Here is a 24,121-nt window from a genome sequence, read left to right as displayed (position 1 = left end):
AAGCACTACCACAATACATCCTAATAATGAAGGCAGACTAGCCCCAGTAGCACTGGGGATGCCCCCACCCCTTGGGCCTGCCCCTCTGCAGGTCTGTGGGGCTGCAGCAAGCTGCTCTTCGGCTGGAAGAGCAGCAGCCTCAGTTCGGGCTAAGCCCTTCCCTGAACAGTAGGGCTGCCCAGGCCGATGGAGCACTGTGATTGTGGACTCACTGGCCCCCTCTGGGCGGCTACGGGCAGGGAGTCCCCGCAAGGCCGAGCTCAGTCGCACAAGGGGAGACAGAACTCACTGATGTGAATTTTGGGGCTTGACAAGTCAGGAGACAGATCCCCCCAAATAGCGCTCAGGGCGTGTGTGACGAACTCTCAGCGGCTATAGCACATGATGTGTTTTCAGCCCCTGCTGCAGGAACTCCCAACCAACTCCCCACCGTGCCAGGCACTGTACAAACTCACTGTACAAGGCAGCCCCTGCCCCCAAGGGCTTACAGCCTGGTGCAAAACAAGGGGATGAGTCCATGACATGGGGAGCCGGTAGTCACCAAACTTGTTAAGGGCCACCAAATACCTAGTAGATGGGAACAACCTTTAGTCCCTGCTGAGCGGGGGGGATTCATAGTGGTTACCCTAGTGCTGTGGAGCCTTTCACATTAGTAATGCCTGGAGGTATCCTGGCCCCAGAATGCTAACCTTACACCATAGGGAATGCCCCTGTCGAGCTGGGCCAGCGTACTGAAAACACATTCACTAGTGCCCCTCTCCTCCCAGTCGCCTCCCCACAAAGGTGCTCCGCAGCTAAGAGACCACTTTGCTGAGGCGAGCATCTGCAGCAGTGCACTGCAAGTCTTGTCTGCGCTGTTACCAGGATTCAGCATTCTGATACACACCCCACACCCACAAATCCCCACCACAGCTTGCCCCTGCTCTCCTCCCCACACAGCCCCTTATCCTCTAGCTGCCCCACACACAGACCCCTCCTGTTCTCTAACCCTCCACGGCCACCTTTATCTTCCCCCACTCCACATGCACTTTATTCCCCCTTATCCTGTCCCTAACACACATGCACACTGACTCCCTTACCCCTCCCCTACACCCCTTCCCTTTATTCCTTCTCTTATTTTCCTGCCTCCCTGCACGCTCTACATAAGTCTGCCAGCAAGAAAAAGCGGGGCTCTATTCAGAAGAGACCAAACTCCCTGATCCTGAATCTGAAAGCAGATTTCATAGTTGTCCCTTTTCTAATTGACTCAACCCCAAACTTTTATGGAGTTTGGATGCAGATCCACATTGTGCAAAATGGCCCCTATGTTTATAATGGACCAAATCCAACCTGCGGCTCTGAACATGTTGGACCACCTTAGCTGCAAGTTGACCTCTTCCCTGGCATAGTTCATCTTTCCCTGGCTAGTCAGAGGCAGAATGAAAAGCGCAAACCTTAGAAACATGGGACAGTTTTTCCCTAATCCCACAACTCAGACATCCACTGCTGCTGTGTGTGTTTGTGTGTGAGAGAAACACAGTTCTTCATATATTTTAACAAGGTGACCCCCCAAAAAAACTGCATAACTCTGCAAAACAAACCTGACTGATCAACCACTGCCATTTCCAAGCAGCACAAAGGAATGAAAGTACAGATAGTACCAAAACAAAAATAAAATAAAAAAGGGGAGGTACATACAGAAGCAACCCACCTCAATCTGTCCTGTGCCTACCTGTGAGAGAAGCCCTGCGCCTCATTTAACTGCTCCCCTTTGTTAATCAATGGCCAAAAAATTAAAACAAGCGCCACAGTAAAGAACACAGATAAAATTAATTCCACAAACCTCATCAGTGCTGTGTCAGATTCAAAGTCCAAATTCTCTGCAACAATCCAAATAGCAGTCACCCACACCACGCCAAGAAATTCTTCTGTAGGCAAAAGGGGAATTTCACTGCTTCGCTGCCACTAGCAGACTTCCAGACTTAGCCAGTTTATTTATTTTTTTTGTCCCCTTCTCTCTTTTCCATTCAACTGTCAAGTTTAAATCCTCAGGGAAGGCAGGCAGCTCATGAACTTGACATACCTTCGCAGGGATCTCTGTCCCCTCTGATCAAATATTGATTTCTCTTCCTCTTTCTCTTAGTTACTCCCTCTGCCTATCTCTCTGACCAGAGGTGTATGGGGAGGAGAGAGGGTGAGAATAGCCGCAGTGGGATCCCCTTTTCAGGTGAGGGCAGAAAGGGAGAGTTTTATTCTAGCTCAGGTAAAGGGAGGGGGAAGTGCCCATGACTCAGTCTGGCATTCCTTCAATTTATGCACACCTGTATGAGCAAGAACAGCCTGGCAGCTAAGCATTCTCTCCCTCCGCCCCCATCCCCACAAACACCCACCCACAGGAAAAGGGCTGGGACTAGGAGTCAAGACATAGCCCAGCCCTGTTACACTTTAGGAACAAAGATTTGCCGAAGGGATTGCTTGGAGGGGGGGAAGAAGGGGGAGCTATGTCTCAGCCTTTGCTTTAGAAACCTGAGCAAAGCCAGACATTTGTTTATTTCAGTGCTGAGTGTGTCACCCAGGGGCTTGTCCCAGATAGTTTTGAATTCCAGTCCTCGTCCTGTCCCCCCCGCCGGTAGGAACTTTTCCCATGCTGGGCAAGCAGAGATAATATTGTGCTGCAGAATTCAGATCCAAGCAGCTCCAATCAAGTTCCACCAGTGACAACAACCACTCCTACCTCCCCACCCCCCACGTCTCTTTCCATGACTGGCTAACAACAATTAAGCATCCTCCATTTGTGTCCTGAATGGGGGGAAAAAAAGCCCTCAGACCTCATCTGCACTACAGTTATAAGCAAACCAGGGCTCCCAGATGCAACTGTCCCATGAGGTAGTGTAAACAGGACCCACCCACAGCCCTGAGCTCCGCTAAGTCTTAGACAGGCAAGACATTAGCCCTGGAAGGGGATGCTGGTCCTGACTGCAGCTCATGCCGGCTGGCTGAGTGTGTGGAGCGTCCAGCTTCTCCCCAAGCTCCAGACTTGTAATTCATTAATTATGCATTCTCCCAGCCCAATTAATTACGCAACTGCCAGCTACTGCATCATTTTTGCCCCCTCAGCCGTACATCTGCCCCTTCCCCTTCAGTGAACTTTCAGTAGCTCCAAAGGTTCCTCACCCCCGCACTCCCAGACCGGGGTGGGGTGGGGGGTGGCTGCAGTGGGGTCCCTCTCCCTCCCTTTCCAGTCTGGGTGGGGCAGCTCCAGGGGCTCTTCCCTGCTTCCCCTTTCTTCTTAGGCCTTCCTCTCTTGCAGCAGCCCTGATTGGCTGCTCTTGCCCCAGAGGGAGGCAAGCAGGGAGGACAGCCAGTAAGAGGGGGTTACCCTGGGCAGGGTTGGAGCGTCTCCCATCATTGGGCTCCGGGCTCCAGCAGGGGCCATAATCCCATTACGTAGGATCATTGGCAATATTGACGTCAGGCTGCTTCTCTTTACCTCTGCCCTACTTGGGTGGCAACTGGGGGAAGCACTGAGCGTACACGGCAGTCTTCCCCTGCCCTTGATACTGGTGCCCCAGGGATCGCCGCCACCACCGAGAAGCAATCAGAGAGTCCGGCTCAGTCCCCGAAGCTGCAGGAGGGAGCATGCTCAGTCATCCTTTGGGGACGTGCAGGCTGGCCGGGCGGCTGAAGCTGTATGTGGATGGAACGTGTTTAGGGTGGATGGCATCTTTGAAAAATAACCCCACAAACCTCTGAGCATCTGAGAGCTGTGATTGTTCCGAAGCTTATAACTTGGCCAAATTTGGGTGGATATTCAGGGGGACAGCAAACGGCACATCCCTGCCACCAGGGCGACTCCCCCCCACCCAATTTCAAGTCACTGCTCCAAAGCATGGAGACACTAGAGCGTCTCAACACAATGGGTGTAAGAATTTAACACTATCAAAACATCTATTTGCCTAACATCATTCTAGGAAAGAACTGACCCATTTTTACAGAAGCTTCCCAAACATATTTTAGTCTAAGGCAAACAGGCAGTGTGGAAGACTTCTATCTGAACAGTTAACGTTTGGCAAAGTTATAAGCAACTGAAAATAGGGGTCTTAAAATGGGAAATGTTCACAAATTTAACTATAGACATCTCTACCACTGACAACTATTACAAAGCATGTGTCATGATTTCATGTTAATACATCATTGGGCGATTTTGCAAGGGATTTTATGGCATAACAGTTTTCATGCCCTGGAGTCAGAAATGCAGTGGAAAGTGGATTTTGGATTGGAGCTAGTTTGGATTAGTTTAGTTTAAATTTACATTTTCCTGTGGAATTAGCTGCTTTCCCTGTGTAAAGATGAGGGATCAGAATTCTAGCTTTCTGGACAGTCTGTGGGATTTGCAAAGTCTGAATAATTGGTCACTTACTCCATCTTGCTCCTGTACTGCTCTCAAGATTCTGGCCCTTTGCACAGCAATATGAAAATCATGAGATCTTTGGCAGCTCTGAACAGCAGGTGGGAGTTCCTAGTGGGCTTTTCTTTCAGCAATGAATGGTATGACTCAGAAAGGTGGTGTTTTAATAACTCTGGAAATAGGAATCCTTTTCTGTGGCTGAACTGGGGAGGGCTCTGGAGGGACCACTTCTAGGGTGAAAATAGTTCAGTACCCTTGTCCATTCAGTCCTTAATCTCTCTGATGGGATTGCCAATCAGGGTGCCAATTGCTACTACTTAGGTGTGGTGTTTTTTAATGCCACACCAGCCTAGTCAGTGTCTTGCCTCCTGATGCACTACACCCAGAGTGACAGCCCTGGGGTTCTTACTTTGTCAGATCACACCTTGTTCAATAGCACAACACTGAAACACAAACCCTCTGTGCCTTATATGATAAAACAAAAATCTGACTGAGGATTTTTTTGTAAAAACATCTTTTCTTGACCAGTTTTGTACCAGAAATTATGTTGACGAAAACCCACTGGCAGCATCCTTTATAATGCCCTGCCAAGGGTGTTTCAGCAGCACTAACACCATTTCCTGGTAGATAAAAGATTTCATTCCAAAGTTAGTTATAAACTATAATTGTGAATGTAAAGAGCTTGGAATGAAAGGAATTCTCTCTCCTCTGTAAGAGTGGGAGTGAGAGCACACACTAATCATTACTGAAATGCGGCCACCCCTGAGGTGGGCAGACCGTAGTCAGGTGGACCACAGGCACGTGGCACGAAAACAAGGGGAGGAGAAATTTTGGCAAAGGGCCACAATGCAAACTTCTACGCTGGCTTCAGGCCCTATGGGGACTTTTAACATCGGTACAGAGCTGATAGAAGCTTGGTTTTGTAATGTCTCACCGCACTGATCTGCAAACAGTAACCAGGAAGAAACTGCATTTACCTTTGATGTTTCAAGGACAAACCTGCTGGAATTAGAACCAGTTACCCCAGGGAGTCGTTACATCCATCCTGAGGCTCGGACCACTAAGAACGGTTTTTCAGCTGTGTCTCTGTCCCCTACCATGCTGTGTACAAGCCACTGCCACCCTAAAGTAAATGAATCTGAACTTCAGCAGAGTGGATGCTGGATGATTGTTCCTCCAAATTCAAATGCAACAGCAATGATGAGCTCCATAAGGCCACTATGAAACCTGGAGGTGGCAATACTTTCCAACCTACATAGAGAAGATGAGAGCGCACACAGGAGACGCAAACTGCGCAGCTAGACAAGCCAAGCAAGTAGGTAAATAAGCACTGGAAGAGAATTAGCAAGTGGAGAGAATTGACTTTTAATGGAGAAGGCCTCCTTCAGGTCCACACCCTTCATGCTTCTGGTAGCCCCCTCTTCTTCCTGGCAATTACTGGGGAACAGAGTTCTGGAGAACGTTTCTCTGACCACATGTGGCACTTAAACTGTCGGAGCCAAGCCGTGGCTTAACTTATACATGGAGGTATGTCAGTGGGTTGTAGTGTTCAACAGAAAAGGTCCAAGACACAAACACAAAACTCTCCATCTTGAGGGACTTTGAAGGAGAGGAAGGGGTGGGGAGGGTCGAGAGAGAACCTTGTTTCCAGGAAACCTCCTTTCCCCGCCATGAATTCTGCAGATCCCATGGCTAATTCCATGCCTCGTGCCTTCAGATTTGGACTCAACTAGGATTCCAGTGCAGAAAATTTTACTCTTGAAGTTTCAGTCTCTCTTCAGTATTGAGAGCACATGTGGCTGCTGTACCAAATAAAATAAGATACAAGATAATCAGTAGGACCCCACTTCCTGCTATGCACCTCATCACAGCCACTGCACTGGATGGGGACATAAAAGCTGATGGAAACCACGCTCTAGCTCCATGATGTTAGAGCAGTGGTTCCCAACCTGTGGCCCACAGGGGCTTTCAAAGTAGCCTGTGGCTCCCGTCCTGCTGGCTGCAGAAGGGAACCGCTGCCTAAGGACCCAGGCAGACCGCATTTCCGCAGGGCTAAAAGACCGGTGCAGGCTCCTTGCTGTGAAATCAGCGCTCCCATCCCCCTGGCTGTAGCAGGGAGCACGGCAAAGCACTCTGCCTAGGTCCATAGACACTGGGGTCCCTGCTGGAGCCAGCAGGAAGGAAGATCAGCACTCCCCTCCCTCAGCTCCAGCAGAAAGCAAAGTGCTCTGCCTGGATCCCTATGTGCTAGGGTCTCTGCCGGAGCCAGAGGGAGAGGAGCACTGATCTTCCATCCCCCTGGCTGCAGAAGGGAGCCACTGCCCAGGGACTCAGGTGGAGCGCACGGGGCTGCAGGACGCAGGCGGTTTCCCTGCTGCAGCCAGGGAGATGGGAGATCAGTGAGAACTCCTTCTGTCTGGCTGCAGCGGGGGATGGAGGGGAGCTGCTGGCAGAGACTGGTGGCCCTTCAGGCTTGTAAAAATGATGTCTCTGGCCCTTGAGCCTGAAAGGCTGGGAACCACTGTGTTAGAGCATTCTCAGCAGAGGGCCTCAACTGAGTTGTGCATTAACACCTGAGATGAGGCTGCACCAGCCTCTTGATACTATTAGGGTGGGATGCAAGACATCTATTCCACTAGCAGGGGATGCAAGATCAATCCCTATTGTGTGCTCTAGTTTAGAATCCTCTTAAGTAGAGACTTAAAATTGACAAAAGGCGCAGAGAAATTTGTTCCTTTCTGGAAGACCGATCTTGCTTTAAAATGAATAGTTCTGTTGTCCCTATACAATAAAGAGGAAAGACATTGGGGAATGCATATATAAGATTCATAAGACCCACTGGCATGAATTCTGGAGTGTGGCATTTGCTTCTGAATGTTAGTGGAGCCCATCAGGTGAATGCAGCCTGGTGGGCTAAGTGCAGAGTGGAGTTTTGTCTGCAGTAGCATACGGTTCCCATTCCTTCTGGATGTGTTGATCCTCTCGCAGGTCTTCAGCTGGCTCACTGAATATTTCAGTCTGGTGGCCTGAAGGTCCTTCACTTTTTCTCCAGAGATTTTCATTCCTTCCTAAACAGCTAACAAACCTGTTTTTCACACTGAAAGCTGCATTGGAAGAATCCCTGAAAGATGCTCTTTGAACCTGAACAAGCAGACTGAAGGTTCCATACATGAACTGCAGAAGACATGAGATAAGGGGCTGAATCATCCAGAAAATAATTCTTAAGGTTCAGCACTGTAGAAAACATCCAGCTACGTGGAAATGGTTAAGTGCCCAGAGACACTCCTTTTCCGCACACTCTTATCAAACAGAAAACTCCCTTCTACGAAGTCAAGTTACCCACAAAGGAATGATTATGTAATACTCATTCAATTATCTGGCTTCCTCCTCCTAGTGAACATTTAATGTCTAGTCAATTTCATTTTCCAATCCAGTGATACTGATGGGCAGTTACTACCACTCAGCATTACCAATGAAAGGAGATCAGCAATCTGTTCATTTTAAATAGAAAAGTGAACAAATGAGCTTATAGAAGCCACTTCATACAAATAAATAAATCCAGGAACTGAATATTTTACAAGTTTCACATTGTTTCCATTTGTCCCAGTGATGCAACATACACTCCTGAGTCCTGCAGTAAAAGGAGAGAAAACAGAGGAATTCTAAATGGCCTGTAAACTTTATTTGACTCCAGAATGCCAAAAGTTAGTTGTTTGCAATCCCAGGGAGAGGGAAAAATATTATGCTTTTGTAGTAACCACCGGCAAGGAAGGAGCTGCTGGAGAAAGACCATTTATGGGGGGCCAAATCCTCAGCTGGAATAAATCATTGTAGTTTCATTGATTTCACACCGAGGACCTCTCCCCCACAAATGTTAGCACTGAGTTGTTTCAGGATGGGCAGATACAACTGCTACAGCCACTAGACTGGATATTTCATGGCAAACCAAGCTGTATGGTAAGATCTGTCAGCTGCAACAAAGGGGCTCAGCAAGGCAAACAAGCACTAGAATAGGTTCTGTCTTCTGCATGTGACTGCAGAATGGGGGGAAACTGATAGAGAAGTGGATCTATCATGTTTCTAAAGAAAGGAATGAAACAGCCGTGGGATTCTCCATTAAGAGGTCCCTTCTCCTGCTGACTTAGCAGTTGCCTTTTTCATCAAAATCTTTTCTCCCCATGTCTAGTCAAAGAGAAGACAGCACCTCCCACCCCAGATGGGAAATAGCAGGCCAAGAGGAGGGATGCAAGAAAAAAACATTTTAAAGTTAGCAAGAAGCTACAGCACAAACTAAACACAGTGATTAAAAAAACAGTTTTAAAGAAGGGAAGAAACAACTTGCCACAAGGACTATTTGCCAATATTAGAGAGTACCAAGGATCCCTGTGCATAAGATTGTCTTACTGCAAACAGACCTCCCTCCCCCACAACATTGTAGTGTCTTAATGAGTCAGTCTGCATAAACCTGCGAGAAAGGCTGCCACAGCATAATGTAATGATATTTCATAGATGTGGCAAGAGAAGGGCTGTAAGGCAAAACTAAACTGCTTGTACTAGTACAATACTGGGAGGGAAGATATGGTATACAAGGGCAATGTTATTGGTGTTTTAGTTGTTGTAGCAAAGGCAAGTACACAAGAAGTCTAATTTCCTTTCAGTGCTGGTCTAAACAAGTGGGTCAAGGGACAGTAAGATTTGTATTACCAGAGGAAAGTGAGGCATTTCCTAGTGAAACCCCAGTGCTTCAAAAGCAAATTAGCTTATTTATTGGAGAACACAAAAGCATTAAACCAGATTCATGAAAAAAGATTCAACAAATGAAAAAAAATTAGAAGCTATCAGCCTCTGTGGTTCTTATTTAGCAGAACAAGGAGGAAATCAAATGACTCTTTGGAAAAAGAGGAGACCTATTTAAAGAGGAACACCCATGATTAGTGAGGCCAGGCAGTGGACGAACCCCCGCCCCTGGTGGTTAAAGTTATGGGTAAGAAAATGCTGGGAAGAACTATGCTGATCCCACTAAAAGTGAAAAGAGGGATGTTGCTGGAATCTCATTGCCCATTAGCAATTTTTTTTATTATTGATTTGTTTTTACACGAGAGAGAGTCCTGTAAGCCCTGCTGGGAAATGCAGTTCTCTCCTGGAAAAGGGACGACTTTGCCTCCCAGCAGAACAATAGATTTGTGAGCCTAGGTCCGGAACACTCCATCCCACGTGGTGACCTTCTGGGCACTCTGTAAGGGAGATTGTTTGATGCTTTTCTTTGTTGTTTTGTTGTTGTTGCAGAGATCGGAGGGCTTGCTTCCCATAACGATGAAGTGATCGGAAGAAATTTCTATGTATGTCTGGCTGGGTGAATTCCCGTTGAAATGATTACTCCAATGCTGTGGGGATTTGATTGCATGGTCAATGGTGGTAGGGGGTCCTAGAACCTTGGTGAGGCAGGTTTTCAAACCCCACAATGTTGGTGTTGCATATAAAATAGACAGAGCTACTGGCAGGGAGAACAAAAGCCATAGCCTCAGGCTCCACCATTTTAGGATTTGAGGTGAAGCCAGCAAAGGCTGCTCAACCTCAAAGGTTGAGGCCCCATCTTGAGGACACTAAATGAAGCCAAGAGCGAAATCTCCCACCCTTGATACACAAAGCACCTGATATAGAAACAGGGAGGGACAGATCTCTGAACAGCAAGAGGCAGCATGCATAGTCAGTCAAAAGTCAAACGTAAAGGCTTGGTGGCAGGAAAATCTTCAAAAAGGAAGGCTGACGGAGCACAGAGAGTCTGCCAGAGAGGACTTCATTCATCTGCTCTCCTATCAATGTCTAAAAATCAGTGACTGGCCAGCCTTGGTATAACTAAGGCCCTTGAATACATGACTTTGGCTGAGCTAAACTCATGCAAATACAAGGAGCACATGCTTAGCGGGCAGAGACTTGAGAAGCCCATAAAAGAGTGAAGGCGCTACAGATGCTGAATGGTACTAGCTATATCCCTCAAAGTGAGAGAAAATGGGAGCAGGACCTGATTTCATTGTCAATATGTGGCAAGAGTCTCTCATGGGGAGAAGGAAAAGGGGAGCTGGCTGCAGCCTTTGTAAAAAGGCTCAAATGATTGCTAATGCAGCAGTGGGAAGAAGAATCTTTTAGCCTAGGTAATCAGTTCACATCAGACCAGGTCGGCAGTGACTGGCATTATTGCCATTGAAATGGGATGTTGGTGCCTGTTAACTGGCATATTTCATCAGCACTGCAGTAGCAACTCTTGTTACTGGCTACAGAGGTACTTTAGTTATAAACCCTCTTTAAAAGGATGTCAGCTCCTGGAAAAATCATAAGAGGTTGAAATTCCAAATGCCCATTCATAAGACAAGAATGTTTTTATATTAAAATGACAATTTAAAGAAAAAAATATCAGCTATTGCCCATGAACAATATTTTAACTAGTTTAACTCCAGTTATGTCAATGTACTGATGTCTGGAGCTCCAGCTAAATATTTGCAAACTTGTACATCTAGAGAGAGACTAAAATGAATACATCCATGTTCATTTCAGGTGATTAACATAGTAATGCATATTAACTTAGACAATAAAAAAGGAACGAATAGAGCTCCTAAGCACAGTGCAGTGCAGCTGAAAGATGTTTTTAGCCCAGGTAGATGTGAACTGTTCAAATAACCATCCCCCTGACAGGGGGTTGGAATTATTACAGATTCTACAGGGAGAGAGGGGAAGTAGGAACACGGGAAAAGGAAGGGTGTGGTGGCCAGGAAGTCTATGATGAGTAAGACATATACACAAAAATATTAAAATAATGATCAGCAAACTGTGTAATTAGTGATTCATCTCCCAAACCTTTCAACGGTCTCACTGGGTGACTGGTGTGTTTAAGCACTGGGGAGCACGCTGGGTACAGGAGAACCCAGCTTCACATAGGCATTGGCAGCAATGTGTAATCTCTTGCCAGCTTTCCACCATTACAGTCTCCTTTCTGTCCCACAAACCTGTTTTCCGGTGGCTGCCCAGCTAGGTTCTTAGTTTTGCTTTTCCAGAAAGCCACTAGCAAAGAGGGTATACACATTATACACAATCTAGTAAAGATTTGCTGTATTAAGAACAATAGCAGCTCTCTCTGCTATCGAGGGATGTTTATATACACACACACACACACACACACACACACACACACACACACACACACACACACACACACACACACACACACACACACACACACACACACACACACACACACACACCCACACACCCCCATTAACGAAAACAATGAGAAACCTGTAGCACCTTAAAGACTAACAAATTTCTGCGGGCATAAGCTTCTGATGAAGTGGGTTGCAGCCCATGAAAGCTTATGCCTGCAGAAATGTGGTAGTCTTTAAGGTGCTACAGGATTCTCATTGTTTTTGCTGTATACAGACTAACACAGCTACCCATCTGGAAAGAAGTCCATTAACACTTATTGGCTGTGTGGTTTTGAACCAACTGCATTATTCGTAAGTGAGCTGCTCACATGTAAACTCATCTGAACTGTTAGAGGTAGTCCTTTGGGTTTGGGTTTGCACCACACTTGCCTCTGATACAGCTCCCTAGACTGATATAGGACTGATTACAAAAATTAACTAAAGCAGATCTACACTGTGATCTAAATCTTACACTTAAGTGTCTTCAAAGATCAACAAACTAACATCTACAGCAACATAAACTATGATGAGGGTGATCAAGTCTCATACTTTAGGGCATACAGTGGATTGATGCAGGAGTCAGGAAGGAGTTCCAACCACCACCATGTGCAGCACTGTACAAAAGACCTTCCGGAGGGTATCAGGAGGCGTAAGATAGACTAGATTGGCTAATGGTCTGATACAGTGTGAATAGGATTTGCCATTCTTCAGGCATGGGCGGTCACACAATTATCAGCATTGCACAAAGTCATCTTTCCTATCACAGCTGATGCTTGGGCTTAACTGATGTTTTCAGGTTAACCCAACCTAGTGTTTACCAGGCGGTTATACCCTCAGTGTTTCCATATGGAAGTTATAAACTGTAATAGGAAGTAAATACATACGCATCAGTGGCTGGTACTACTGATAACTCTCGTGTTACTGACAGCATAATGCCTGTTCATATTCCAGTGACAAAATAAAATATATATTCCCATTCTCAGACCGACAAAATCTCAGAGACTGCTCCTGGCAAACTCACTTCAAGGATGTGGTTAGTTTACTGAGCAGCAGGCTTCCCTTTGATTAAGACATTCTTCCCACTCACATTTATAGGATTACAAAGAACTTCAATAAAATCGTCTGTAGTGCCACAATCCTGTCACTTCTCCAGTGAACCCCTGAATCTTCCAGATAGAAAAAACCTGACATTTGCCAAAATGATTAGGAAGAACATCTCTTCTAGGTATATCAAAATCAAGATAGACCCCCATTTCTCCCTCCCTCTCTTTAGGTTATAAATTTATTTTAGGCAATTCTTGGCCTAGAACTTGGGAGAACCACATGAAATCCAGATTCTTACATTTTTGCTGATCTATTAACCCCTACTCTCATTCCTGCTTTAGGGCTTAAAAGACTGATCTAGATAGCAATTTTTACCCCAATACAATCTGCAACAGAGGGAATACAGAATCTGAAAGAAATCAGGATTAATGCAGAGTTAGCAATCAGGTGCATTAAACAGTATCCTATGGGGACTGGTATAATAAACTATTTACTAGTGATTTCTTCAAACAGTTATGGCAGTGTAAGTTATTCCTTCCACCCACCCACATCAAATATTTCACTAGATTTCTAGATCATTTTAGGCAAGTCACTTCACCACATAATATTTACCTCCTGATAAAACACTTATATAATTCTTTTCATTCATAGATCTCAAACATCTGGGTATTATTAGGGGCTGACCGCTAGTGAAATTATGAAAAATTGAAGCAAACTTACAAAAAACAGAATTTTAAGAACAGCTGAGGTATCAACTTTGCAATCCTAGAACACAGGTTTTATAATGAAAGCTGAGAAATCTTTAAAGACTAAAGAGGGATATAATCAAAACAAAGTATGTCCAGAAAATAGACTTTTGTATAAAGCCTGAGACCAAAGATGTTTCCATGATTTCTTGGGGAAAATTCCATGGGGAAAAGTCTTAAAGTAAACACTCCCTGCAACATTTGCAACCTAGATATCACAATACAGAGTGAAACTAATGTTGTTGTTCATCAGCCAGTCAGAGAAAGGCACATAAGACGACCTGAAAAGGACACAGATTTTTAAATTCTTCCATTTTTATAGTGAAGAATTTTTAGTAACGTAATAAGAAGGTTTTGTTTGTTTGTTTTTTTAAACCGCACACAAAATTTGACAGTAACCTTTTCACTCCAGTGGACTAACAGCACTGCTGTGTGTTTCACAGTATAAGTCACTATATTACACACATACACAGACACCACAGGCACATTAGGAACACTTTCCTTTGACAATCTGGTATCTGATCTTACTCCATGGTGATGAAAGTTCTCCTCTGCAGCAATCTCCAAATGCATACTCTGACTTTACAAATGTGACACCTACAGTCCAGGTTCTCCACAGAGGGTCTCAATCGCTATAAAACGCTAGCAAAATCTGACTATTTCACTATTTTAAATCCAAAAATGTCAATGCTTTTAAACACCTGATTACTGAAGTAAGAGCTACAGAGATATGCACATAGTAACATATGTGAATATCAACTGCAAAGAAATGAGTCTACATTCAGACATGTAGATTATACACTCTCATCTCAGCTATGCTTATGAGCAAGGATGCTGATCAGCCTTCTCTTTGTTAATTCCCTTGTGGCAGTGTGCACGCGTGCAGGAAAGACCAAGCCATAGAGCAACAATCTTTGATGGCCTGAGATGCAAGGGAATGACTGACATTTTTCCCCATTTATTTTTAAAATTCAGATTTCCAATAGGGATAAGAACCATAATAGTAATAACAATACAGCACTTTAATGAGCTAATGTTTACAAGCGGACATTGCACACCACTTCCCTTCAACACACTACAGAGTGACTGGTTATTCCAGCAGCGACATAGGAGATGGAGAAACTCCTTTCTTCAGGTCAGTCCTGTGTGCACACACCTGATGTTCTCGCTTCCCCAACTTCCCTCAACGGGGCGGAGAGGGGAATGTTGGGGGTGTTGTGGTCTGTTTCAAAGTCTTTCCACTTTGTACTGAGGGAATAAGAGTGACCCCCTCCTTCTCTGTTCAAAGGGTGGTGCCTTCAACGAGAATTCAGTCTGGAAGCCAAGGACAAGTTCCACTGCACTTGTCACTGCTTTGCTTTTTTCACTATGGTGCCAACAGCAGAGATAACTGTGGTTTTGGAGCCGCTTGCGCTGGTGGTTACTGTGACAACAGCTGGCAGCGTTGCAGTGGTGGTGAGGATGGTAGGCTGAGCTATTGTTGTTACTGGGATGGCCGAGTCCCACTTACTCTTTCTCTTTTGAGCATCTGAGCATTTGATTTGAGAAAAAACAAACAAGAGACTAGCGTTAACATTAACAGTCATTGATCTTTTAACAATCCCCCTCCTTAGCAACCCTCAAAGCGACACTGCCTGAGTGGACAGCATTTCCTCACCCTTATTTGAGGGAAGTGTCACTTGGTCAGCAAGTGTTGAACAACAACCTACTGGAACCTTGAACCTCAAAAGGCAAAACTGAAGAATCTGCACCATTTATGCCCTTGAAAAGGGCCAGGAGATTCATTCTCTCCCCCAACATCAAAGTAGGTTTGGTTTTGACAGAAAACATGGATCTCCCCATTCCATTAGCATGAGGCAGAGCATTATCTGCTGAGAGATCTTATCAGACTTCAAATGGTTAATAGTCATTATCCAAATTACATTATCAAGTTGTTCCATCTCTTCTCCCAACCTCCTTGGGGCTTTGGGGAAAGATCTGTCCAGGAGGCTCCCCCATCAATCCATTAATCACAGTACAAAGAACTCCTTCCCTTCCCAAAACTACTGCCAAACCTTCCTACCAGGAAAACCGACCAGTCTGCCCCAATCCCAGATAACTAGAACTGGTAGCACCAGGGATACCAATCCCTGGGAATCTGCTTTCTTTGTCTCATATGGATGAAGAAGAATGGGAACTTCTAGGATTTCTGGGTAGCACGAGTGGCAGTTTCCACAATTACGATGCAATCTAAGTTTGAGATCATCATATGTATTTACCTCCAACAGCAGTGCTGACTGTTGTGGTTGTGGTGGATGAAGCATTTGTTGTTGTGCCCTTCTTAGTGCCAGTCACGAACTCAATCTAGAAAGGAAGGGGGGGGGGGGAGAAGTGCAGATGTTAATATCTGTGTCGTCTTCTTCCCCCACTATAAAAGTTATTCTTTAGATCCAGAATGTAGCAAGGATAAAAGAGACAAGGTAGGTGAGGTAATATTTTTTTATTGGACCAACTTCTATAATAAAAAGATATTACCTTACTTTATCTCTCTCATATCCCGGACCAAGACGGCTACATCACCTGCTGCTACATCACCTCAGCAAGCAAGGTATAAAAGCATTTATTGGGCTATTTCAGTTAACATTATGTTGGGGAGAGAGAGACACATGGTTCTCACTCCAAGTACTCCAAAATGTATCACAGTTATAACCAGTATGAATTTCAAAGGAAAGAGATCCTGAACTTAGTGCTAAGATGTGTAAATATGAAGATTCTCCACATACAAACAGATAAAGTTTGGTACCATCCTTAATGGACAGATCAGGACAAGGCCCTGGTCTGTACACTCATTTCTTCAAGGAGAAACTAAGATAGGAAAATGAAAGCTGTCCTAGAATGCAAGCCCCCACATGCATGGTTTACAGAGACTGCTCCGCAGAAGAAAACCTAGCAACAAGAGCCACAACAGTCTGCAATCACATACCTATGATGAGTCTACAGATATGGGAGATGAGGCGGATAGTCACAGGTGACTGCATTACTGTGCATAAAGCAAGACAAGAGGCAAACAGACATGGCTATAAAGGCTTGCTACAAAAATGTACTGGTTGCTAAAAAAGCATTCTACATATCTGAAGTGAGATCTCCTTAATTAACTCTTTGGATATAATTTCCTAATTCCAACCAGTAATCCAAGTGCCTCACCATTTGATGGGGGTGTGGATGATGTGAAACCCTTCAGAGCTATAAGAATGTAAAAGTGTTTTAAATGTACTGACTCAATTTCCTAATAGGCCAAGACATTTTCAGGTATCGAGGGGGTTGAGATGGATCTGGATAGTGTTAAAGTGGTAGAGAGAGAATAGGAACTAGGTCTGAGCTGAGTGTGATTTTCTGGGGAAATTAAGCTACATTAGGCTGCATGACTGGGGCATAGTGTGAAAAGACTAAGGAGATAGTTATTTACAGAGTATTGTTTTTCTTGTATTTGGAATACTTGGTGCAGTTTTGCATGCTCTGATTCAAGAACATTTACAAAACTGGATGGGACTCAAGGAGTAAAAGCACTTAAGAGCCTGGGGAGAAACTGACCTCCAAGGAAAGGCCAAAAAATTAAATCGGTACAGTTGGCGAAGAAATGAATAAGGGGAAGAGGCCAGAACCTTCTAAAACTATCTGTTATAATGGTCAATACAAGAAGTTGCTCATGGAGGAACGTGAAGCAGTGGAATGAATTCCAGCAAAGGATGAATGAAGGCTGAAGATTAATCAAGAATTATGGAATTTAGAGATTGATTACCTTCGTGCGTTCCTTCTTGGCCTTTTCTAGTTTGTCCATTTCAATCTTCTGTGCTTTGGCTAAAAAGGGTTGATACAAGAAGTTATAAAAAGCAGGAGATTCAGCAAAGCAGTGGAGATGAAGAATTACAACACCCCTCCCCCAATGGACAAGGTACCACATACAGAAAACTATTGAATAAGTTACAAAATATCTTTTCACTTTCTATCAAGGCAACATTCCATGTCTTCAGCCTCTTCACTGCAACCAGAGCCTGCTTATATCTCAGACCAACAATAGGACTGTCTAACCAAACTGGACTAGTGCCTTACCAGAACATGGCAGGCATGTTCTGACTTTCCATTCATTCAAAAGGGTGTTCAGTTAAAAAACTGTTGCTAAAGCTCCAGCATGATTCAGTAGCACTGAAGGGGTAAAAGCTGTCAGTGTGATCAGAAAGAACTTAAAGAAAAATATCCTTAAGATTACCTAGTGCCTCATAGTAGGAGTCCTCAGACCACCCATGAGGGTCAAACATGTCCTGAGAGAGAGAAAGTTTATTATTTCAGTACCTGTTTGAATAGCAAGACATGCAAAACGCTTCAACATTTCACTCAGCATCAAACATATACTTCTATTAAAACACCAAAAGGAAGAGTGGGAAATATTCACTACAGCTCTCTTTGCCCCTCTCCTACATCCCATTCAGACATAAAAGGTTCATATGCAGGATAGTTGTAGCTGTATTGGTCTCAGGTTATCAGAAAGACAAGGTGAGGGAGGTAACATCTTTTACTGTTGGGCCAATAAAAGATATTACATAAACTAAGAATCTATTAATCTCTTATGGGTGAGGCAAGTCATGTGATGCTCTTCTGACCGCTATATTTCAGGTGTGAACAATCAGATATCTTTCAAGATGTTGAGGCTGACGGGGCTAACATGAATGGACACCCAACTCCCAGGTGCCTAACTTTCTTTGGCTCCTTTTACGGTCCTAACCCAAGTATTTCTCATTGCAAGTTGACACTTGTTTCCCAAACTTGTGCATCCTGAAAGACTGACAGGCCACAGTAGAATTTTACCGATATCACTATGAACCCCCAAATTAGCTGTCCCCAGCCATAGAATCAAAGTCCATATGGCAAAGCTACAGCTGTTGGGGTACACCGTTACACAGAGCACATTTTATTTCAATGCAACTGGAGATCAAACTGCAGATAGATCTCTAGCTGACTATTTCAGTCATCAGCCCTAAAGCATGAAGACCTAAGTGACCTGCCTAAGAAAAGAGCCAGAACTGATGAGAGCTTTACGTATCCACCCCATCTCCCAGAAAATCTTTCATTCTTCTTACCTTGGGATAATTTGTACCGAGTTCGTCGATTGCACAAAACTGGATCAGCTTTTCGTAGATGCTGAGACAGAACAACCACCATTAGTTTATTTCTAGCTTTCCCCCTCCCTTTTCCAAGTTTAAGCTCATCAAGTTTGTTGATACAGAGAGGCTGGTGCTTCTTTTCAATGGGCCAGCTGCAGAATCAGGGGGCAAAAGCAACACTCTGAAGACCCATGAACACTACCACAGTACGTAAAACATATAAACCCTGGTTATTCCTCCCTGCAGCTAGAGATTCATCTCTCAACTCCAACACATGCCTTCCACAGAATTATACCTAAAGCTCCACATACTTGGTTTTGAAATTTGTCCCCCACACTTTTTCAGTTGCGGTTACATGGATCTCCAAAGACCTCGTACTCACTCATTTCTGAGATGTTTTTCTAGATTCACTTCTTATGAAATCAGCAAGAAACAGCATCTATTGCTCAACATCCCCAATTTCTGATACGACTCCAACAGCAGTGAGAACAAGTCTTGGGATTAGCTTTCATGTGGTGTTGTAGCCCCAAAGGGAAAACTCACCTGGGATTACGGAATTCCTTCTTCCGCTGAATAATATAGTTCATGTCCATACCCTCTTTTATCTTCCTATCGTACAACTTTTGAATCTTATCCTAGGTAAAAAGGAAACAGTGTAAGTGCCAACACCAAGTAGTAACACACAGGTAGGAGATATTTGATATGCATAAACATGGTTGTCTTATTTCTGCATAGTTAAACCCTAAATGGCCCTCCCGCATCTTAGAACAGTCATTTTTCAGAGGCAGGAAGGGTGAAGCAGGCACACTGCAGTAACATTGTCTCTTCTCAGACTCAAAAGTAAAAATCACTCTCCCCTCTACGCATAATCCACTATACAGGGTGAGCTACTGAGCTCTTAAATGAGCCATTGTGCCTCCCTGCTTTGAGAGTTCGCTTAAGTCTCCCTGCAGCATCAATGACGGTAGAAAGAGTAGTAAAACAAAACAAAGCAAAGTAAAACCCTGCCCTGCTTCTTTCAGCTCCCAAAAGGAAGAGATGAATTCATTTCATGAAGAGGTTTTGTCTCAGGCAGTTTATGTTATGTTCAACATGCCAGCATCACACTTGGAAAGAGGGGGAAATGAGAGAAGACTCTCTTTTAAAAGGTGGGGTAAATTTTCTTCAAAGGAAAACACCCGCCCCCAATCCCCTACAGTTTCTACACTTTCAATTGAGTTAAAAAAACAAACCCCAAAATCAAAGCATTTGCCACCACCATATAAACTGCAGGGGGAGTCAGCAAAGAGGTCACGTTATCAAGACTGTCCACCCAGATAAGTACAACATTTGATGAATTGCTTTTGAAAGCAGCCAGGGGCTTGAGGAGGGCAAGCATTAGTGAGGCAATTAATGGATTAAATACCGTCCCTCAACAGCAGCTCATCCCCTTAACAGAACTTGAATGGTTCCTTATGATTATGTCCAGTCCTGAAACTGCTTCAAGAAACTTCCACCTCCTTTATTAACAGCGAAGCATTTAAGCACCTATCCTGGCCTGGAAAAGTGACAGCAGAACAGACTAGACTAGGGTGGAGGAGGCACAGCTGAAAAGTGAAAGAGCCCTCCCACTTCACATTTCCTTAAAGTCTTTCCTCTTAGGCAGGACTGCTAACCAAGTCTGATTTAGGAGGCATTAGATTAACAGTGAGATTCAGAGTCCACACAACATTTTCCCCACTAAGTTACTGAGAGAATTGATGAAATCCCAGAAAACTGATTTGGGGATAAGCAGCCAGGATCAATGCTCCTCTCCTCAGGCTCTAAATGATAGATCACATGAAAGTACTCGGGAGTTAAAGGCAGAGGCAGTAAAATATGGATTTATGCCAACAGCTCAAACTAGGCAACCAGCATTTGTACTGAACAGTGCAATTCAAGTGTTCGATTGCACACCTGAGATTTTGAGAATGGATGAGAGAATTAGAACTATCTCTGGGCTATCTCAAGAAAAGGACATGGCTCACTCCCAGACACTGGTAACACAAGGCAAGGGGAGCAGGATTTTGCTGGAAATCCAACTTTAGATGCCAGAGCAAACAAATGTTATCTGTAGGCACTGTTGATGATGTCCACTGTCAGCGACGTGCTCTTGGTAACTACATGCTTGTGAATAAGTCTTTGGTCAAAGGTGGCCAGTGCAGTGGAAATCCTGCAGTTGCATAATGTAGGGAATATTCCAGTGAAACTTGAACCGCTTGGGAAAGGCAACTTAAACAGATTCAGAGGATTGGAAACACGGAATACAATCTAACTTCCAAAAGGAAGGCACTGATTTAAGGAAAACTGCGTCTTTTTTGCTCAGCAGGGCAACACTAAAGTTCAAAAGGCACTCCCTACTTTAATGATCTCAGGCAGGGTGCCTAACAGGGAGCACAGAAGTATATAAGCAGAAGAGGGAAGATGCACTTTCAACCCTGAACAACCTGGGAAAAGTAGCTAGTTGATAGGTTTTAAATTGCAATTGGTATTTAAATCTTGCACGAGAAGAAGCCATTTTGCTGCTAAGCAAAATAGGCAACTTACTTAAAAGGCTAAACTATTTAATAGAAAGTGAAATTCCAGAGACTTTAATAGGAAAATTAAGATCTTGTGGCTGAAATCCAAAATTTGGAGGCAGAAGATACAAATTCATATTCCCAGCTCTGCCATTGACCTTGGGCAAGTCACTTAACCACTCAGGTCTCAGTTTCCCTTTGTGTAAAAAGTGGATAATACATTCCCAATTCAAGGAGGTCAATTCCAGTCTTGCATTTGTACGATTCTGTGTGTAGCAAATTTTACTACAGTTTACACAGAGTAGCAAAATCCTTCGATGGAAAGTCAAGTATCAGATATGAAATTGCTATTTCCTCAATAAAAGTTAACCTTTTAGGCTAAGTTTCCAACAGGCCTTCACAAATGCATTCAAAATGTGAATACCCAGTGTAGTTTCACAATTACCCTATTAACATGTTCAAAGGATGCACCACAAGTTTTGAGTGAACAGTTGCAACAATCACTGAAAATTCTGATAGTACCATCAAGAATGAGTCTTCATATTTAGCATCTGGAACTTCCACAAGGCAAAGAACTAGTGGGTCACCTTGATAGTAGGAAAGAAACTCCACTTTGCATACAGCTTTTGAAAATACAGCATGTTAGAGGGATAACCTGACCAAAGAAATGTAGACACACCAATGGAATAAATCCCTAGGACAGTTTATTTTTGAATTTCCAAAGCATGTTAAGCCTCTCTACAGAAATGCAGTGTTTTAGTTGTGCAATTTGGAAAAGGTGGTTTCCTCTGCTTGCAAAAATGGAGGGAATCTCCATTCTTTAAAGGTAGTTTGAAGTAGACGTATTCCACACAAGGTAGAGACTGCAGGGAAAGGAAATGAATCTGCTTAATTCATCAGATCTTTGCACCAGTTTACTGCATTCCTCAGACCTATGCACTCTTACTCATCACTGATGTCACACCATTAAAATCTCTTGCAGAACAAAACAGAACTAATGGGTGCGTCAGGGTACACTGCACAAAGAAGACGCATTCTGTACTTGTGATTCAAAATGACTTACTAACCATTACGGGTTTGTAACTCACCTTTTGGAGGTTTCCCCACAACAGTTCTTCACCACTGTCAGCTAAAATTGTCCACCACAAATAAACCTACTAGCAGATGGCAGGAAACGGTAGCCCCATACATCCTTCATTTACCTTCCCCCAATCTATGGCATACAAGAATGGGGACCACTATTATGTAATATTTGAGGTATTCTTCCACTTGTTCCAGGAAATAGCAGTTTTGATACACAAAGGGGTTGCTGCACATTTCTATGGACAGTGCTCCTAGAAACACACGAGTAGCAGCTTGGAAGGATCAGGTCAATCAATAAATGTTGATAAACAGATTTCGCTCTACACACACAATTCGATAACAAACAAAATCTACCAATAGGCAAAGAAAGAAAAATGCCGCTTGGGAACTTTACGGTTTGATTTAAGGCTATATACATTGTATATTTTCATGTAATGTTGACAATTTATGTTCTAACAGTTATAAAGCTTTAACTTTTTGCATCTTAATGGCTACTGTCATTAAATAATTACTGTCTGACCCCCCCCTTGCACAATTTCCCACAACTGTGAAGCTTCAAATAGATAAAAACAAAATGCTTAAAAATAAATATTGATATTATCAGTCAAAATTATATTTAAAAAAAATCAAATTCTGCTATGCCTATGTATGTGCCAAGCACACTACCAGTAGATAATTCTGTCCCTTTCGCTTTGCAGTTAAGTTGAGGACAGCACCTCCCCTACTAATATGATAAAAGACTGCATTAGCATCATATGCAAACAGACCACTTTTCATCACAAGGAAGCATTAGGAGCAATTATACAATTGTATGCATTCTCCTATCTCCCCCTAAATCCAGCTCCACATCTGCCTCAGAAAGGAAGACAAGGTGAGTGAAGAAATATCTTTTACTGGACCAATTTCTGTTGGTGTGATTGACAAGCTTTCGAGCCACACAGAGCTCTTTTTCAGGTCTGGGAAATGTACTCCCAATGTCACAGCAAAATGCAGAAGGGTCCCAGAGTCGGTTCCAGCCAGAGCCCAAATGTCCACACTGCAATTAAACAGCCCCACAGCCTGCCCCATGAGCCTAAGTCAGCTGACACGGATCAGCTGTAAGTGTTTAACTGCAGTGTTAAAGAACTTGTGGAAGTATGTGACACAGTTAGATGGAGAACTACTAAGTGTGGAACCCCAGCAAAGATGGCAGTTTCTTGATTTAGAACAGAACCCACCACTTTTGAATTTCAGCTCAGCACTGGGCTGCAGTACGTGTTTCCATCCTAGCTATTTATTCCTGGGTAGTTCTGGAAGCAGGGCAAGAGTTACTTACATAAGTTTTTTGTTTCCATGGTACAATTCTTCCTACAGTTAGAAATGGGAAGGAGAGTTTGTCAATTCGGTTTCTAAATGCAGCTAAGGTGATAAATGCAGTTCCTCCCTAGTCAATGAATGTGTCATTTTGCTCAGTGCCGTGTGAACGACCTTGCTGTAGTGCGGTAAGCATGTGGGGGGAACCTTTACTCTGTATTTGACTTGTAGGAGATTGAGTAAAAAAAATCTCTCTCAAATGGTTTGGATTCTGTGGGAATCTGTTTTTCTGCTTTTTACCAGCTCTTAGGATGTTTGGTCCACCGGTTAACTGAAATTTCAGACACAAATCCTTAGAGATGACAAACTGGAAGGGGGTTTGTACCTACCTGTAAGTGGTTGGAACACCTGCCTGGAGGTTCTGGAGGGATTTTGATCTCATCAGGAGACATGTTTCTTACTCGCTCTGAGAAGGAGGCTGCAACGAAAGATCAGGACATGAGATCTGGCACCACTGCATGCAGTTTTAAGCCAACCCAAGTCACGAACACTCATTTTACATCCTCATTTTGAGGATTTGGGATTGGCAAAATGGGGGGGGGGGGATGCTGCAAGTCAGCACCCAAAGTAATTTGTGCAATGTTGTGCAGGGGGCTCAGTACTTAAGGACTTTTGCAGAATGGAGGTTGAAGAGCAT

General features: G+C 43.9%; 2 protein-coding genes across 5 annotated transcripts in view; both read right to left on the bottom strand.

Moving 5' to 3' along the window:
- The window catches only part of ITGB4 (integrin subunit beta 4), a 56,574-nt gene extending 54,473 nt beyond the window's left edge, over positions 1-2,101 (bottom strand). Inside the window, exon 1 of the mRNA XM_067547577.1 lies at positions 1,823-2,101. Coding sequence (XP_067403678.1) covers positions 1,823-1,827 — 5 coding nt within the window. The 5' untranslated portion in view covers positions 1,828-2,101. The remainder of the gene's footprint in view (positions 1-1,822) is intronic.
- Positions 2,102-14,286: 12,185 nt separating this feature from the next.
- SAP30BP (SAP30 binding protein) overlaps positions 14,287-24,121 on the bottom strand; it is a 46,213-nt gene continuing 36,378 nt past the window's right edge. For all 4 annotated transcript variants that reach the window (XM_067547572.1, XM_067547575.1, XM_067547571.1 and 1 more), the window contains 7 exons: positions 23,814-23,902; positions 19,055-19,146; positions 18,488-18,548; positions 17,620-17,671; positions 17,152-17,210; positions 15,632-15,716; positions 14,287-14,901 (listed from right to left, as the gene is read on the bottom strand). In XM_067547572.1, coding sequence (XP_067403673.1) covers positions 14,720-14,901; positions 15,632-15,716; positions 17,152-17,210; positions 17,620-17,671; positions 18,488-18,548; positions 19,055-19,146; positions 23,814-23,902 — 620 coding nt within the window. In that variant the 3' untranslated portion in view covers positions 14,287-14,719. The remainder of the gene's footprint in view (positions 14,902-15,631; positions 15,717-17,151; positions 17,211-17,619; positions 17,672-18,487; positions 18,549-19,054; positions 19,147-23,813; positions 23,903-24,121) is intronic.

This window comes from Emydura macquarii, unplaced genomic scaffold (assembly GCF_026122565.2).
Source record: "Emydura macquarii macquarii isolate MOO-44397 ecotype Brisbane River unplaced genomic scaffold, CSIRO-AGI_Emac_v2 contig_1230, whole genome shotgun sequence".
NCBI classification, from domain to species: domain Eukaryota; kingdom Metazoa; phylum Chordata; order Testudines; family Chelidae; genus Emydura; species Emydura macquarii.
The sequence above is the reverse complement of the archived record's forward strand: the minus strand, read 5'-3'. Positions and strand labels throughout refer to the sequence as shown.